We start from the raw sequence: 18,299 nt of genomic DNA on the forward strand, positions 1-18,299 counted from the left end.
ATCGATCTCAGATCTACCAGCACCAGAGCCGAAGGCGAAACCACTCGGCCACTGAGCTGGTGGTCGAGAACAAAGGCACATTGTATCCAACCCTCCATACGAGGAAGGAACAAAATGATGATGATGATGAGGCGGTTGATTTAAGAGAAGCTGGGTGTGATTAGAATACTCCAAGCAATGCAGTGATGTGGCATGCGGCAGATGCACAACACTAAAAAGACGTAAAACTACGTATGTGTGCATCAAACTGCCGATTGCAAGAGAACGCACAATAACTGTCAGCGTTTTAAATGTCAAATTAACGGCACAAATTCTTTAAAAAAAAACCGCACAAATTCTAGCTAGCGTTTCAAATTCTTATTAAACTATATAAACTCTTAAAAAGACGCACAAATTCTTATAGAAAAACTGCAGGGACCAAAAGGGTCTCCAGGTTTCTCAACGGCAATAAGACGCAAGGAAACATAAGAAAACCCGCAGGCGCTACATTTTACATCAAATAAACCAAACCAGATCCCTACTTAAAAATAGTGCATTACAACCAGACAAAATAAATATTTCAGTCACGTAATAAGAAAGGAAAACAAGGAGAAGACTAGTAGCTTATAATAAATGAATTTAAATAAACTAATAACATATCTGAATAAGAATCTTATGATGATCGCATTAAGAGTAGAACAACCTGCTAAAGGTTTTAGTGCAGGGGTTCCCAACCTGGGAGCCATGGCCCCCTAGTGGGCAATGAGCCCTTTTCAAGGGGGCCATGGAAAAAGTTGAAAAATAATATTTTTTTTCATTTATTTTCTTTAAGTCCACTCTAACACTATATAACAATATAAATAAATTACTAAAACTAAAATATTACTAAAATAACTCACTAAAACCTCACATTTTAAATGTTATGTCACAAACAACTCATTATGATGAGGTGTAATATCAATCGCATTGCAACATTTTTAATGATGTAAGTTGAATTGAAAACAAGGTACTCTATGAACATCACCACAAGGTAAAATGTAAAAAAAATATTTTTCTTAATGTAAAATTTAGCCTAAAATTGAAATCATAAAGAAAGCATAAGGTAAATTTATTAAAATCAAATAAATCACTATAAAATGTAAGACCATTCTGCAGTTCATTTTGCTTAGACGGAAGTGTCTAAAGTTCTTATTCTTAGACTATTTTTGCAAGAATACTTATTTATAAGCAATAATTTGACTTTTATAAAATGCTCGTTAGTGTATGGTTTATTTATCAAACTTCAGCTTCTGTTGTGGACAACTGCGCGGTGTAAATTATATAAAACGTATCTGTAAACAAATGCAATTTTGATATTGAAATTATCTATTTGTTGATTATGCTATGGAGCAAAATGGTAGATAAACTTAGTATATGTCATAAAAAACAGCCTAAAATGTGGATATTAAAATTTCTCAGTAACAATTTTGAAAAATGAAATGTTTTAATCATCAGTACTATTGAATTCAAAGTTAAATTTATTTTAAGTCTTTTGTTAACAAATATAGAAGTCGCGTATGTGTAGAAAGATTGTAATTATTTTTTAACAAAATAATATGCAAAATTTTTATAAGCCAAATGAGACATCGCATAACATAATATGCAATATTAATTCTACAACATGGTCATTAGGGTGGGGTGAAAAAGTACTAATTTTGGATTTGAGCATTCTCTCGCAGATATTTCTTGTGGAGGTTTGAGAAAACATCACACAAAAAATTTCAGCGATTTTTGACAACAGGAACCTACCCACTTTTTGAGTTGAAATTTCATAATATTTCAAAATATCCCTAAAATTTCAAATTTTTTTTCGCATTATTTAAAGTTGATATAATATTGTAATATTTCTTTTATACCTAAAACTATTAGTTTACTTATGTGTTTTTCCCAATATGGGGCCAATAGATGCAAATTAAAGTAGGGAAATGAATCATAAAAAGTGTAAAAATCTTGGATTTTTTCTAAAAATTTACCAAAGTCAAAAGTTACACTATCTAGTTTTGTATAGGCCAATAATTCCCGCATTCAATAGTTTCCTCGTCGAATAGGGCCTCGTCGAAAAAGTGCCGCGTCGAATAGCCGTTTACCCTTTTGTGATTGTCTGACAATTTGATACAGACGGTCTTCTTTCGTTTGAAACTAGATCAAATTTCAGGACAGGTGGTGGAAAGCCAGGTGAGTGTAGCTTCGTCCAGCGTTGCTATACCAAGCGTTCCATTTGGTGCCTTGTAGATGGGACATTCGAGAACGACATGGTCAGCAGTTTGTTCCTCCGCTCCGCATTCGCTGGCCGATGAGGGAGCCAGACCCCACTTGTGCATGTTGGAGTGGAAGCGACCGACTCCGGTTCGGATTCTTTTGAGCTTGACTCAAGTCGGCCGAGGCAGGTCCATACTAGGGGGGCGCGCCACCGGGTGGGGTATAAAACCATGTAGTTTGATGTCGGTGGCGCACCACGCTGCTTTCCAAGTATCTTCCATGAAGTGTGCTGCGCTGATGGCATGATCGCTGAATAGATGTAGTAATTCAACAGCAGCTGGCACAAAGGGGTGTCTTGACTTTAGTTGCCGGGGAGATTCCTGAGGTGGGATGTTGAGTTTTGCATGGAGCAAGTGGTTAGGATCTCCCGCCCGGCGAGCCAGGTGTATTATGGCTCCCTTTCGGCGGAGCTCAGCAGGTTGGATGCCTGCAAGGATTGGTAAGTACTCTGTTGGAGTTGGGCGCAGGCATTCAGTCTTCAGTCACAGTTCGCAATGCATCGTTGATTGGGCTGTCGATGAGGCGGGTGTGGGCACTGCGGCACCAGGCAGGGGCGCAGTATTCACGTAAGGTGTCAGCACCTGCACCCCAAGTTGTGCCTGCCAGACGTCTCAGCAGGGCGACGCGAGATGTCAGCTTTTTGCGTAGTGACTGTAAATGGTGACGGTATGTGAGTGACCTGTCAAGTGTAACCCCAAGGTATGTTGGTTCTGGGCAGGGCGGCAGAATTTTGCCGTTAACGGTCACTTTCAGGTCACGTTTTGCCTCCCTGTTGTTGACATGGAAGACTGCCGTCACAGTTTTACTTTCGCTGAGCTTCAGTTTCTATTGATGAAGGTATCCAGATATGGTCGTCATGTCTTGGCTCAACGTCGTTTGTAATGATTGCCAGTCTTTCGCAGAGTACAAAATGGCCAAGTCATCAGCATATGCATATTTGTCAGATGTTGTTGATGGTAGGTCGTGCGTATAGACGTTGAAAAGGAGGGGAGCCAAGACTGATCCCTGTGGGACACCGTTTTTAAGTCGCCGCAGTCTACTTGGTTTTCCGCTTCCGGTGGCAAGGGTAAAACTCCTGTTGTGGATGAGTTCCATGGTCATTTTGACCATGTGCCTGTCAGGGAGTAGGCGGAGTAGCTTGTAGACTAGGCCACGGTGCCAAACAGTGTCATAGGCTGCTGTTAGGTGGATAAAACAGCCCCCGCTTTCTTTTTTGCCGAGAAGCTCTTCTCAATATCTTAAGTTAGTAGTGTGAGAAAAGATAAGAGTTAAACTGACTGGTAAAGCGGCGGTCGATTACTCAAGTGGCAAGAATACGGTGCGATACTGATGAGCCCAGCCTCATGGGCGAAACACGTGTCTATCGCTGTCTATTCGATGCTACAATCGGCTGCCAAAATAACTTAGTAGTGTGACTTGGTCTACAGTTGACTTCCGGTGTCGGAAACCAACTTGTTTGGGAAACAGTGGGTCAATTATTGGTTCGACACGGGCGTAGATCAGTTTCTCAAGGATCTTGAAAGAGATGCAGAGCAAGGAAATGGGGCGATTTGCATCGTCTAGTGGTTTGTTTGGCTTAATGGCTTAGGGATTGTGACGACCAGAGATCTTCTCCATACTTTAGGAATCTTGAGGCGGCACAGGCAGGACGACAGGAAATTGTATAACCAGGACTTTAGAACATAACCAGCGTGCATGATAAGCTCTGGACATATCCTACCTGGACCAGAGGCCTTACCTGGTTTTAGGTGCTTGAGGGCAGCATTGAATTCGCTCCGTGAGAAGGAGCTAGAAATGCTCTCCTAGTCTGGTGTGTTGATCTCCCAAAGCTTTGTCACTTCTTTGGTAACAAACCGATCGGAGATATGGTTACACGGCTTATATATCCCATTTTTTATTACCTGCGATGCGATCTTATTAGCAGGAATGGGACATTGTCGGGGTGATTGTCTTGATCGTCCGTAAGGTTATTGAGTGTGCTCTACGCTGTACGGCTTGAGTGCGAGAGATTGGATGGTCTCTGTCCAGCGTTCTTTTTTTTTGCATCGAGTCATTCCAGAAGAGCCTTGGCGGCTGAGGGTGTTGTTTGACCATCTGAAGAGCTAACAAAAGATTGGTAGAGGCGCTCGCACTCTGCATCCCTAACACGGAGTGTAGTTACTTCTACGACCACAGCACACTCTGAAAATGTGATAATGGCAATTCTTGCGGATGACACCAGAAAAGTTCGAGAAAATGCAGTCATGGCAATATTGAAAATTCGCAATGGGGCAAATATTGGTGATAGATCCGTTCGGAAGTTTGTTGTTCCAACGATAAATTATGAGGCCAACCATTATTCGACATCACCGTATATTTATGTTATGAACCTATCTTCACAACCACAATTACATTTGATTACATCATCTCATATCGTGAAAGCAAAATAGAAGTGAAAAGCTATCCAAACCACTCCCAATCAGTAGAAAGAATTGTGAAAATGGTGACTGATGCATCGTACAAAGTGTGTGGGTTTGATAGAAGACATGGATTCATCCGTGCTGGTATAGCTTCCAGGAATCTGATTCCTGCTGCAGATACAAAGGCGCACTACAGCCAAGCACATTTGTAGATACTGTTAACACTAAAATCAAGTGCTAGTATATTTGTGTTACAATTGAATTAGTGACTGTTGAATCCAATTGATTTTGCATGACTGTCATTTTATATTCCCAAAACTGATTTTAAAATGCAATGGTATTCGATTTTTGAAAAAAATTGCATGTTTTTGCAAAAAAAATTAAAGCAATCGAATGTCAAAACCTAAACAAAACTTGTATTAGAAGCTAGTCCAAGTCATTATTAGTGCAATGTAAAATAGTATATTGAACATAGCCACAAAAAGTGTCTTTAAAGTTCTATTTTCATAAGCATATGTTTTGCATATTTTTCGAAAAAGGCAGAATTTTCAACCCAAAAAGTGGGTAGGTTCCCAAGGTCAAAATTTCCTCAAATTCGGTTTCTGGTCGTTTTATGTTGTTCCACAAGAAATATCAACGAGACAAAGCAAAATTTTTGGTTCACCCCACCCTAATGGTCATTGCTCAATACACTATTTATACATCATGTATATACTGTACATATTAGGCGACTGTCCATTGAAAACTACCCAGGCCTACTGTCTGCTTCAGATTGGAAGGATTGTCAGCAAGTATTTGAGTAATTGATCAAAAAAACAACTTGAACGTCTTGATTGTACTTCCTTTACACCCCGCACGATTGTAAGAAGCTTATATTTAAACAGAAGTTCTTACGCCAACGCAAGTTTTTACGCAAACGCATTTTCAAATAAGGTTGATGCAAAGTTGTTATCAACATGGTTATAGAACATTACAAGCTATAAGACAATAACATATTTTTTGCAGAGCTGCTTGAGGCCCATTTGCGGAATGCACAAAAATGGTGATTGAAAGCTAAACTTTTTTTAATGAAAAGCGTTTCGTGCCTTGTAGTCCAGTCGTTGAAGCAAAAAAAAGGGGCCAAACCTTGAATTAATTGGTGTAAAGCTGAAATTTTGCACATTGGTTCTGTTCAGTGTGTATATTGACCAAAAAAAATTCCCTGTGAAAATCTTTTGGGGAAAAAATGTTATCCGCTTTTTTTGAGAATCCACCATTTTTTTCTCAAATTGGCAAATAAACAAAATTTGAATATTTTTCCGAAGTATCGACGGCTTCTTTAAAATATAATATTATTATTGTTTGTTTTTTGTTTTGTTTATTAAAGATCTAGGAGAATCCGAGCACCGGAAAGTTGTCATTTTCAAGATGGCCGCCAAAACAGTATCATGACAATAATTCACTTAATATTCATGCTAGACGTCTAATTCTGGGGTCCTATCACTGGGTTTAAGGTGGTAAGGAATTCATTAAGACAAATCAAAATGAAATTAATGACTGATTGTACGCATTGTCACAGGCATCAAGTTGCACTGTCCACATGCTGAGGTACAGGGTAGATTAGGCTATTCTGCCTACAGCTACACCTGGCAGTGCTATACAGGAAGTAGCAGTAGATAATCTGTAAGAGGGAATCTGGGGCCGTATTCATGTCCGACTCTGTTGTCACAAACTGACTGCCTTCCAGTTTCCAACCCCATCCGCAAGTTTCCATATCACACTCTTGTCTTAGCCAGACCATTATTTGGTAGTAAACCCTTTGAGTTAGACAGTGAAATTTTGTTGATGACTCAGTAGGTGGTAGGCGTTCTGGTGTCACAAATGATTGGGAAGAGACTATCTCGGCAAAGATACTTAAAGGGGTAGTACAGGAAAAACCTGACTTAGCGATTTTCCACGTTCTTTGTGTTTAACATGCTACCATAAAACGATTTTCAATAAAATTTTGCCCCATTGCGGTCTGACCACCATTGCGCGCGTGCTTTTGTCAGAGCTTTCAAAACGAAATTGGCCTGAGCAACGAAGCGTGCGACTGTACAGTTACGTCACTACAGACTATAGCAATCAGCCAATCGCGCAATAATTGTTACCGCGGGCGATTTGAATGTAGGCTATGTATGTATGTACATCAAAACAACACATTTCAACATCAAAACAGCAGACAGTTTGCTAAAACATCAGATGTGGTAACGTGGCTTTTGTTGTTGCAGTCTTTAGTGACGTATTCTCGAGCAGTGTTTGCACTTTTTGATCATTTTGAAAAAAATGAAAATAAATGAAACATTGGACTTTGGGCCTTACCAGCGCCATTGAAAACAATTTTTTTTCGGTAATTTTTTTTGAAATGTATTCTTGAATGTTCAGTTTACTCATTTTAATGCTTAATTCCTGTTTGAAAATTTCATGTAGTAGGCCTTTAATGGCAAGCCAAAATAAGAGGAGCAGCTGACTCGAAGACTATATGTCACTTCGCTGCTTCTTGTCGTCTGTTGTATAGCATCTGTGATCGCAATGTTACTGTTACTGTATGTTATGTATGACGATGGGCGCAAATAAAACACAATTATTATTATAATTATTGAGTGCGTCTGTGCTTGGATAATGATCATTAACAGATGGAACATCACTTTTGATGAGCCTTGCCGCAGTTTTTGTGAATCTTCATCATCCTCATGCCTTGTTTTTAGGTAATGAGATCGGAGGATTTCGGATGTTTTCTCTCTCATAGTGACAATGTCATAAAAGCCCTGACCTTCAGCTATATAAATAGATTCACCGTACCGGTACTGTTTCTATAATTGGGTTTTCAGATATTTTGATTCATAAGGAAGGCAATCATCATTTGCTAAAAATTCCTTCATTTTATATCTGAGGTCTGATATCGTTAACTGTTCTTCATCATTCTGTTCAAGATGGGAACACATCTTTAGAAATGCCTGGTCCTGTTCCTCATCCTTCAGTCGCCCAGATTTTCCATATTTTGCCTCAGATACTCTGCCGCATTGCAACGGTACGTTAAATCCATATATATAAAATTAACACTACAAGAATGATGGTAACTTATAAACGGTCTGCAGCATGCAAATCGCCACCGTAATATTTAACACGACCTTTCACGGCGAATGACCAATCGTCAGAACGTCTCTCACAACACTCTAATATAGTCCTTGCAAAAACATCAGCTTTAACAAAACTAAAACCAGGTCTGTCCGTGAGAACTCGAGTCCCACAAAACAAACAATGAGTCTTACTGTCCAAATTGCCATCAAGAATTTGAATACTTCGTTTCCTCGTGACGCAGGACCCACTTACCGCTCTGTTCTTCTTAAGCTGTATATCGATTGGGCTGGTGTAACGTTTACGACAGTCTATGTGTACTTTTCGACCAGCTATCGCAACAATGTTGTCCCCTCTATTAGTACTGGCAGCATTAATCCTATCTGCACCCTGTTGACGCAGTATACTTGGGGCTTCAGAAGCTTGAATTTCCTTGTCACAGATCGTAATTTCTTTGCAGGCATTTTCCCTGAACCCTTTTTCCGTGTATCCGCAAACTTCCTCAGGCAATCACGGCGGACCAAAACTTTTCCAATGCGAAATGATTGCAGTATGAAATTTACTTTTAAATGAGCATCAACACCGTAAGTGTAATAATTTCATAAAAATTGAATAATTCAGTATTTGTACATCCGCCATTTTGAAAAACATGGCGGAATTTCGAAAATGGCGGATAACTTTTTTCACCAAAAAATTTTCACGGGGATTTTTTTTTTGGTTATTGTACACAATGAACACAACCAATGTGCAAAATTTCAGATTTACACTAAATAAGTCAAGGTAAAACCCTTCAACGACTGGACTATTGCCAAAACAAGTAGGTTAAAACAAGAGTTAGTTAGGTAGGCTACAACATAATTCTATTTATATTGGCAAAAGAAACAAAGTCAGCTGCAGCAAAAGCGACTTTGTTTGCAGCTGCGAGCAATGTGACATTTGGTTAATGATTAAATGCAAATTTGCCAATACTTATCTCTTCCAAGCAGTGTGCAACAATTCGAAAGGTCTGATTCTACAAATGTGAAAAGATATACGCTTTTGCATGACGTGCAATTTGGAAGTGATCCAATTGCAATGCTATCATCTATACAGGGCTTCCCAAACTGGTGGTCGCGACCCCGTAAGGGGTCGCGTAACGAACTTCAGGGGTCGCAGAGAACGTGTCAATTTTACTCAAAGTACTGCATATTAATACTTCTGTGCAAGTTATGAACTATAACTAAACATGTTGAGAATTACGCACCCAGTACACGTATTTTCGCAAATTGGTGTGTCAAAATGGAATCGGAATTCAAAACCCTTTTATTGTAATGTGAAGTAAGATGGCTTTCAAAAGTTGAAGCTAAAAAGGTTATTAGTGTTGAAAACTGAAGTCGTGATTTTTCTAACGAAAGAAAAATGCAGTTTTTGCCATCATTTTCGCAATGACATCTTGTTCTTGAAATGAAGATAGTTATCAGATTTTCTTAAAAAACTGAACGAACTTAATTTCTCCCTCCATAGAGAAAACATCTATGTTTTTACATTTGCTTTACATTGAAATCTAAAATTAAAGCGTTCATCAACATGTAACATGTACCACATTAAACGTCTGGAAACAAGAAGATGAAAATTATTTATTTGAAATGTTCTCATGTACTGAAAAGTTTTTGGTTAAATGATGTGAAATCAAATGTTATTAAGCCTTTGGTTATTAAACATTTGTTGAATCTGTTGACAGTTTCCGAAGTATTTTTTTTTCCAGAATTGGACAATACCAAATTATATTGAATTCCAAACCTATTTGCAACGCAAAAACAAAGTAGCTAACCTACTGAGCACTTCTCTCAGAAAGAAATCACTGATCTATCTTCTGACTTAAGTTTAAATTTTGTGGAAATTTATAAATTTTATGCAAAAAAACTTCACTCTTTTTATCTTAACGTTAGAGCGGAATATTTACCATGACCTGATTCAGGAGTAGGCCTAACCGCATTCCTGTCGTTTGTTTTGACGTATTTGTCTTGAAAATGTCCAGCAGAATAAACTGGGGCAAATGCTGGGTATTTGTTGAGAGGATCGTCTCACCAATGACGCAATTACAAAGATCAGTTAAAGTCTCCCTCAACCAAGCAAACATTGATCTAGATTAGTGGGAACAACTTGCTAGTGATAAGTCAATCTGGAAGAAGAGAACGAGGAAAGGCACGGTATTTTTCAAATAAAAAAAAAGCAGGACACAAAAGGTTCAGAAAAAATAAAACATTAGCAAAAAAGCTAATACAACCACGTTCCCAACTCTCCATACAATGTGATTTTAGGCCACGTCTTTTCCACTGTAGAGTAGGCCTCCAAGGCCACATCCGACTTTAAATAAAACCAATGCTCGAACACGAACATTGAAACCGCCTTGGGACCAGCATTAGCCAATTGAGCCACGGCTGGACTTGCTTTGTAGCAAAAACGGTCGCATCCATCACACTCATATGCATTCGAATAAATGTGTTTGGTTCTTTGTTTTGTTTCCAGTAGGCTGCGTGTAAACTGTAAAGTAACAGTCATTGAGTACCATTAGCTTGTTTTAAGTTTTCATTTGAAAACCTTTCCATCAATATCACAAAAGTAGGCTATATTTCGCACTATTTATAATTTTAACCGTGAAGGGTCACGAAAAGTTTTATGAGATTAAAAAGGGTCGCGAGCAAAAGTTTGGGAAGCCCTGATCTATCATACTACAAAAATTGGTTTTCTGATTCTGATTCCAACACCATTGTCAATTATTGTTCAAGTCCTAAAATTTCTCCTGCAAAGTACAAACTTCTACGAAAAATGCAGCCAATTTTGCATGCAGAGGTAAAGTTGTTTTTAAAATAATGTTTAAAAGGCTACATTCGCATTGCGCATAGATTGGCTTGGCGGTTAGTGAAGTGATGCCTCACTCAACCGGCCCGTGTTAAATACTCGGTGCTGTCACAGGAAGTCTAGCATAGGTTACATTCGCATCGCCAAGTGAGTGGCGTAGCGGTTAGTGAAGTGGTGTCTCACTCAACCGGCCGGTGTTCAATGCTCGGTGCTGTCACGGGAAGTCTAACATAACTCTTAAAAGGCTACATTCGCATTACCAAGTGAGTGGCGTAGCGGTTAGTGAAGTAGTGCCTCACTCAACCGTCCGGTGTTAAATACTCGGTGCTGTCACGGGAAATCTAACATAACTCTTAATAGGCTACATTCGCATTGCCAAGTGAGTGAAGTAGCGGTTAGTGAAGTGGTGTCTCACTCAACCGGCCCGTGTTCAATGCTCGGTGCTGTCACGGGAAATCTAACATAACTCTTAATAAGCTACACTCGCATTGAGTGGCGTAGTGGTTAGTGGAGTGTTGCCTCACACAACGGGCCCGTGTTCAATGCTCGGTGCTGTCACAGGAAGTCTAACATAACTCTTAAAAAGCTCCATCGCATTGCGCATAGATTGGCTTAGCGGTTAGCAGAGTGGTGTCTCACTCAACCGGCCCGTGCTCGGTGCTGTCACAGGAAGTCTAACATAACTCTTAAAAGGCTACATTTGCATTGCGCATAGATTGGCTTAGCGGTTAGTAGAGTGGTGTCTGACTCAACTGGCCCGAGTTCAAAACTCGGTGCTGTCACAGGAAGTCTAACATAACTCTTAAAAGGCTACATTTGCATTACCAAGTGAGTGGCGTAGCGGTTAGTGAAGTGGTGCCTCACTCAACCGGCCCGTGTTCAATACTCGGTGCTGTTACGGGAAGTCTAACATAACTCTTAAAAGGCTACATTCGCATTACCAAGTGAGTGGCGTAGCGGTTAGTAGAGTGGTGTTTCTCTCAACCGGCCGGTGTTAAATACTCCGTGCTGTCACGGGAAGTCTAACATAAGCTATATTCGCATTGCCAAGTGAGTGGAGTAGCGGTTAGTGAAGTGATGCCTCACTCAACCGGCCCGTGTTCAATACTCGGTGCTGTCACGGGAAGTCTAACATAGGCTACATTCGCATTGCCAAGTGAGTGGAGTAGCGGTTAGTGAAGTGATGCCTCACTCAACCGGCCCGTGTTCAATACTCGGTGCTGTCACGGGAAGTCTAACATAGGCTACATTCGCATTGCCAAGTGAGTGGAGTAGCGGTTAGTGAAGTGGTGTCTTACTCAACCGGCCCGTGTTCAATGCTCGGTGCTGTCTCGGGAAGTCTAACATAACTCTTAAAAGGCTACATTTGCATTGCGCATAGATTGGCTTAGCGGTTAGTGAAGTGGTGCCTCACTCAACGGGCCGTGTTCAATACTCGGTGCTGTCACAGGAAGTCTAACATAACTCTTAAAAGGCTACAATCGCATTGCGCATAGATTGGCTTAGCGGTTAGTGAAGTGGTGCCTCACTCAACGGGCCGTGTTCAATACTCGGTGCTGTCACGGGAAGTCTAACATAACTCTTAAAAGGCTACAATCGCATTGCGCATAGATTGGCTTAGCGGTTGGTGGAGTGGTGCTTCACTCAACCGGCCCGTGTTCAATACATGATGCATTATCATAACTCTTAAACAGATTTGGTGATGGCAACTTTAACCCAGGAAATGTTTGAAAATACGTAGAGTTGTTTTTTAACTATTAAATAGGTGTAAATTTTTTTACATGGCTTAGTAGCACATTTTGTACAAAGTAAGAACCATTACAATTTTAGTTTAAGGATACGTTAAAATATATTTAAAATTTAAATTTTATAAAGTAAAAAAAGAAAATGGAAAATTAATATAAAAATAACCTTACTTATAAATAAGCTATATCACATTAATTAATTACATTAATCACATTAACATACATATTTTTGAAAAAAGTGTCAAATAAGCTTATTGCAAAATAGTTGCAGTAGGTTGTTATTAAACTAAACATAAAGTATTGCATTTCTTTTGATGAAATGAAAAAAGATCAAGCCTATTTGAATATATATATTTTTTGGCACACTTTTTTCGTCTTTCTTTATGCACAAAAAGGCTTTCCCTTTTTCTAAAAATAATCATTAAGCTTTTCGAAACGAAAATAGTTATATTTGTTCTTTGTTTGTTTTTTCATTTTCCCAGTGAAAAGTTTATTTTTATTTCGATATTTACTCCAGACATTCAAATTACTTTTTGATAAAAAAAGATTCATCAAACGGCCATTATTAAATCATAAAGCTTATAGGCTGGTCGGGTATGTGAAATAATGCTAAAGTAAACTGTGAATTCCACCTTGATTGTTGAGTGATTTTTATCCTTCTGTAGCAACCTACAATAGCTGTATATTTTACATGAAATTCCTGAGTGGATTTTTCATTTTATGAATTTTAGGCATGCTCACCAATTCTTTTATCTATTGACAGCACTTTCAAGAGATGAAGCTGTTTCTCATCTTTTACATAGTACTTTGGGTTGATCTGCTGAAAACAGAAGCAATAATTCCTCTTTTTGATTCTAAAATTTTGGCTCGAAGTATAGCGGAGCTATTCGAGAATGCACTCAGAGTTGAGAAAATACAAGTTGGTACAAGAAAAAGTTTACATTGATAATATGTATTCATTTATTCAATACAGACGAAACGTTATCAATAAAATTACGGCAATGGTGATGTTAACAAGTTTCTTGTTCCTTAACTCCATTAATTACGTTTTGCTCACAAAGTTTCATTGAATTTTCAAGTGGTAGGCCTATCTAACAAAAAAATCAGGCGTAGCTTTCCAGCTAATGAAAAAAGGGCATTATATACTTTAATTTGGGATAACGTATTTTGTACTTAGGATCATTTTAATTCATTGAATTACACTGAATACAAGTTAAGAAAAAGTGACACAGACAAGGTAAGCTTAATTTCAAACTAGCAAGGTAAATTTTTCTTGATAAATGCTCAAAGAGTACAGTTTTATATTATTGATTTGTTTAGACTACAGTACTCCCCTGTTTAAAATCTTTAGACATAACGTTAAGCAAATGCTTCTCATTGTAACTCCCAGATCACTCGCTGTTTTTTAAAAATGTAAAGCACTCGAAACACTATCATCTGTATCGACTTGATGGAGCAATGGCCTTTTTACAAATTATTCATAGTAACATCATGTGATGCTCATAAAGTCGAGCCAAATTGTTCACTTCAAATCTTTTTCATCAACTGTAATATTAGAAACATACCTTTAAACTTTCAGCTTCTGTGAGAACTTGTCTTTTGAGTTTGTACTTTGTGTTTCGCTTTTGCCTTTCGCTTTTTCCATGACCTCCTAATTGGCCGCTTTTAAATACGTTTTCCTGGCAACGTTGCGCCATTCCAACTCGAGTTCCAATAATACGTTCAAATGATTTAATGCCGCCACTATGTGGGCGTTTACGTTGCTAGTTTATGTTGAAGTCTGAGTACTGGTTGAGATTCAAATATAAACTATCTGTTTGTATATGAGAGGTCGTCAAGAAATAGTTAAACGTCAAAGATTTGCTGCTACAGTACACCAACGAAATAAAACATTTGACAATTTACAGAAATAAGCTTAGTCCTGTGAAATAGATTAGGTTTTGCTATTTTACAAAATGTACGAAAGTTTCTTGCATACAATTTGTATTCAAAGAAAAAAAAATGGCATAAAGGTTATTGAAATATAAAGGAACCGTACTTAGTTGAACTACTAGGCTATGCTGAAAATCACTGCTTTGGATGCTCATTTGTTACATAGGCCTATCTGCGCTTTGGACACTGTATGCTGCGATAACAAAGTTGAATTTTCCGCTCTAAAGTGACGTCTGCGTGACAAGATTATAAATTTTAAACTCAATATCAAGGAAGCCACACAAACACTGGATAGTCAAAGCTTACTATGTAGTGGTATCCATCTTGAACTCTGAACGTTGAGCAAAGAAAAAAAAAAAAAAGAAAAAAAAAAGCTTAGGCTACTATAATTTTTCCTTTGAATTTGTTCTAATTAAACATGTTTCATCTTATTGCTTAAGATCATTGACGCAATCGACCAAAAATTTCAAGAGCAAATTCAAAGTGTTCGAAATTTGAAAAGAGCCGCTGAAGCATCATACGCTGTCACAGCAAATAGTCAAGCCGAAGACTGCTGCCGTACTACTAACTTGGCTTACGTCCCAAGATACCGTACTCAGGTTTGACAGGTTATGCAGCAGATCAGAAAACATGCATCTGGTCTTAGTCATACTGTAATTATAATGCAGCAGGTCAGAAAACATGCATCTGGTCTTAGTCATACTGTAATTATAATAATGATAACAATGAAAACCATAACTGTGAAAATAACAATATTGAAGGCCATCAAATTAACTAGTAGCCTATAGGACGTGAAGAAGTGAGTCATTGCTCGATTTTATAATACTTTTCGTCATACTTTCGTCATACTTTCCTCATACTTTTCGTCATACTTTTGTCAGGAGCTTGTCGTCAGCATAATGTTAATGTTACGGTTTTATTTATTGTCGCTCTACAACTGCAAAAATTTTTTAGCGAAATGGCTTATTTTTGAAATTTATATCATTATTTAGGGTGTCATCACATTATTACCAGACTTATTCTCACAAGGCCTTGAGACCTGCATGATATAAAAAATAACAAAGCGATTATTATGTGATTGATATTTACAATTATTGTTGCGTAATCAATTACTATCAAATACAGTATCAATTACTAAATTGACATTTAGCAATTATTATTACAATTGTTATTGCGTTCATAAACGTAGTTGCACTGATGAGAATTTAATATTTAAAAACGCGTTCTGCAACACTGCTTTTTGCACTCTGCAACATAGGCGTAGCCAGGGGGGAGGCGAAAGGGGCCATGGCTCCCCAAATTTTCAAAGTTTAGATTCCAAAGTTGAGCCCTTTGTTGAAAATATAATAAAATTTGTAGAAACTTATAGCCTAACGTTTTCCAAGAGATCTGGCTATTAACACCCCCAAGGACTTGTTTCAGACACACTGAAAGACACCAATAAATGTTGCAAACTGTAAATCGCGCAAAATTTACGCGATTTACGTTTCTTTTAATTAATTTGTGGAAACAATTTCAGAATGGCTTACTCTGTTGGGCTTTTGTGTAGTTATTGAGTTTTTGTGTAGCTGAGTTTTTGGTGTTCTCTAATTTTAGTCGCAGTTTTTACCTGTTCGTGTGTAAGAGCTACTTTTAATAGGTTAATAGCTGTTTATCTGCTAATAAATGTCATACAAATATTACCCTAAAAGTGTTTCCAGAAAGCGCTATAATCCATTATTTGAGTGTAATTTTGCAAAAATTTTCCGGGGGAGCATACCCCCGGACTCCCCTAGAATACGCGTGACTTCGGCATGCTCTAACCCACCAGGATACGCCACTGCATATCAGGTGGCGATGGCTCAAATCAAACACTTTGTCGTTCTCTTCAATTCATCAAATTTTTGGCCCCCCCTCAATTTTTTTTCCTGGCTACGCCACTGCTCTGCAATGCCTGATGCAGATCTACTTGTAGATTTCCATCACGCATTGAAGCGGTGATCTGATCATGAAATTTTCAACGGTTTGAGAAAAAGTTTTCTCTGCCTGTAAAACGTTGAATGGTAGTTTTATCAAATATTTCTTGATATTTACAAACTATATTTACAGGTCGAAGAAACAGATGGTTGCTTTTTGGTCTCTGGTTCTTCAACCAGTTCATTTTTTCCTGTGGAAAGTTTTACAAGCGTTTGCAAAGAAAATGCAGCAAACTTTTCATCCATAAAATGGCAAGTCTTTGCAACAGAACAAGCCTTGACGTTTACATACCCCAAAACTCAAAGATTTTGCAGCATTGAAAAAAATCCTTTACAAAAGTACGTAAAGCATTGACAATGATATTTTTTGTATGTTTGATCTGTTCTATGTGTAAAGCTTCGATGAGTTCATTTGATTTGTGAAAATCTCTATACCCAAAATGAGAAAGTTTTTGTTACAATTTTAATCGTGGAAGTTTCGCTTATTTGTGGAGGCTCTGAATTACTGTGGCAGGCTCCGGTCACTTAGTTTGAAAGAGTAAAATTTTGTTTGTTGCATGTTCTCTATTTTATGCATTAGGTGCCGCCGAATGGAAAACTGTAGTTAAATAAACCATGGGAAAAGGAAAAATTAGATTAGAAGGAAAAATGAACGGAAAACGAAATCGGGGCAACCCACCATGAATTTGGTCTGATGATACTGGTCAGGACGACTATAAAACTGCGATAAAAAAGTCTCACAACAGAGAAACTTGGCGCTTCATTCCCTCCGACCTCAGCGAGAGGAAAAACTTAATAATGATGATGGTATCTCCTCAATCGCACATGCCAAAAAGTACTTGAACTTGCACCACTTGATCTTAGCGTTTCGTCATAATGTCGAGAACTTGACCACATGAGCTATTGATATAATTGAACATGTAAATTTGAAGACTCGATCTCATTTACTTTTTACAGATCATGGTTTTTCCAAGCTTACGTTGCACAGCGAATACAAGTAGCTGTCATAATAGATACAAGCCGGTCGATGGGAAATAGAGCCAATGGAATACCGATACTATCGTTGGTTGTAAGCGCAGTAAAAGATGTCTTAGCGCCATTAGGCATTTATGATCAAGTGAGTGCAAATCTGTATAGGTTTCGACTAGACCAGGGGTGGGGAACCTGCGGCCCGCGGGCCAAATGCGGCCCGCGTGACTGTTCCATGTGGCCCGCGTCAAAATTGGGCTCCTTGTTTGCACAAGTGAAATCATTTGAAGCTAAACTACATCTGTAGAAAGTACAACTTGAAAACAATAATACCGCACATTTCCCTACCTTGCAAGAGCAAAAGCCTTTTACAACAACCAAATATGCCCATGTGTGTGTCAATCTTATGGAGACATTTAATGCAAGATTTTTGGACATTAAGAGTAAAGAAATGGAGTTAGATATTTTTGCCTCTTCTTTCAATGTGATTGCAACTGATGTTCCTAGTAACTTCCAACATGAAATAGTAGAGCTCCAGAATGACTGTACGTTGAAAGCGATGTACCAAAACGTTCCACTGCTCAACTTTTATCAACGCTACATAAATGCTGATGATTTTCCAGTCATGCGGAAACATGCTTTGAAATATGTGTCTCTGTTTGGAAGCACCTACCGTTGCGAGCAGTTTTTTTCCAAATTGAATCTAACAAAAGTCGGCTTCGCTCCAGACTGACTGATAAAAACCTGGAGATGCAGTTAAGAGTTGCAACATCTTCCGTGTCAGCAGACATCACACGACTCACCAAAAATAAAAGCTTTCAGCCCTTCCACTAGCTGTGAAAGTGAAATAAATCATTGTCTACTTCGCTACATTTTTTATCTGTAAATAAAATTTCGAATTTTTTAGTGGCCCGCCAATGTTATTTCTCATTTTATGTGGCCCGCAATACTAAAAAGGTTCCCCACCCCTGGACTAGACTATTTATTCCTTGCAACTATTCTCAATATAAAGCTTTGATGAAGAGTTCGCTTTGTTGTACCACAGACATACAAAACAAAGTAACAACATAAAACAAGGCACCAAT

At 38.4% G+C, this 18,299-nt stretch overlaps 1 protein-coding gene across 1 annotated transcript in view; it reads left to right on the forward strand.

Annotated features, from left to right (window-relative positions):
- Window positions 1-989: 989 nt before the first annotated feature.
- Window positions 990-18,299, forward strand: part of LOC145770815 (VWFA and cache domain-containing protein 1-like) — a 64,554-nt gene continuing 47,244 nt past the window's right edge. The window contains exons 1-6 of the mRNA XM_082582542.1: window positions 990-1,009; window positions 13,122-13,277; window positions 13,536-13,595; window positions 14,731-14,889; window positions 16,379-16,584; window positions 17,203-17,362. Coding sequence (XP_082438668.1) covers window positions 13,134-13,277; window positions 13,536-13,595; window positions 14,731-14,889; window positions 16,379-16,584; window positions 17,203-17,362 — 729 coding nt within the window. The 5' untranslated portion in view covers window positions 990-1,009; window positions 13,122-13,133. The remainder of the gene's footprint in view (window positions 1,010-13,121; window positions 13,278-13,535; window positions 13,596-14,730; window positions 14,890-16,378; window positions 16,585-17,202; window positions 17,363-18,299) is intronic.

This window comes from Aplidium turbinatum, chromosome 5, assembly GCF_918807975.1.
Source record: "Aplidium turbinatum chromosome 5, kaAplTurb1.1, whole genome shotgun sequence".
NCBI lineage: Eukaryota > Metazoa > Chordata > Ascidiacea > Aplousobranchia > Polyclinidae > Aplidium > Aplidium turbinatum.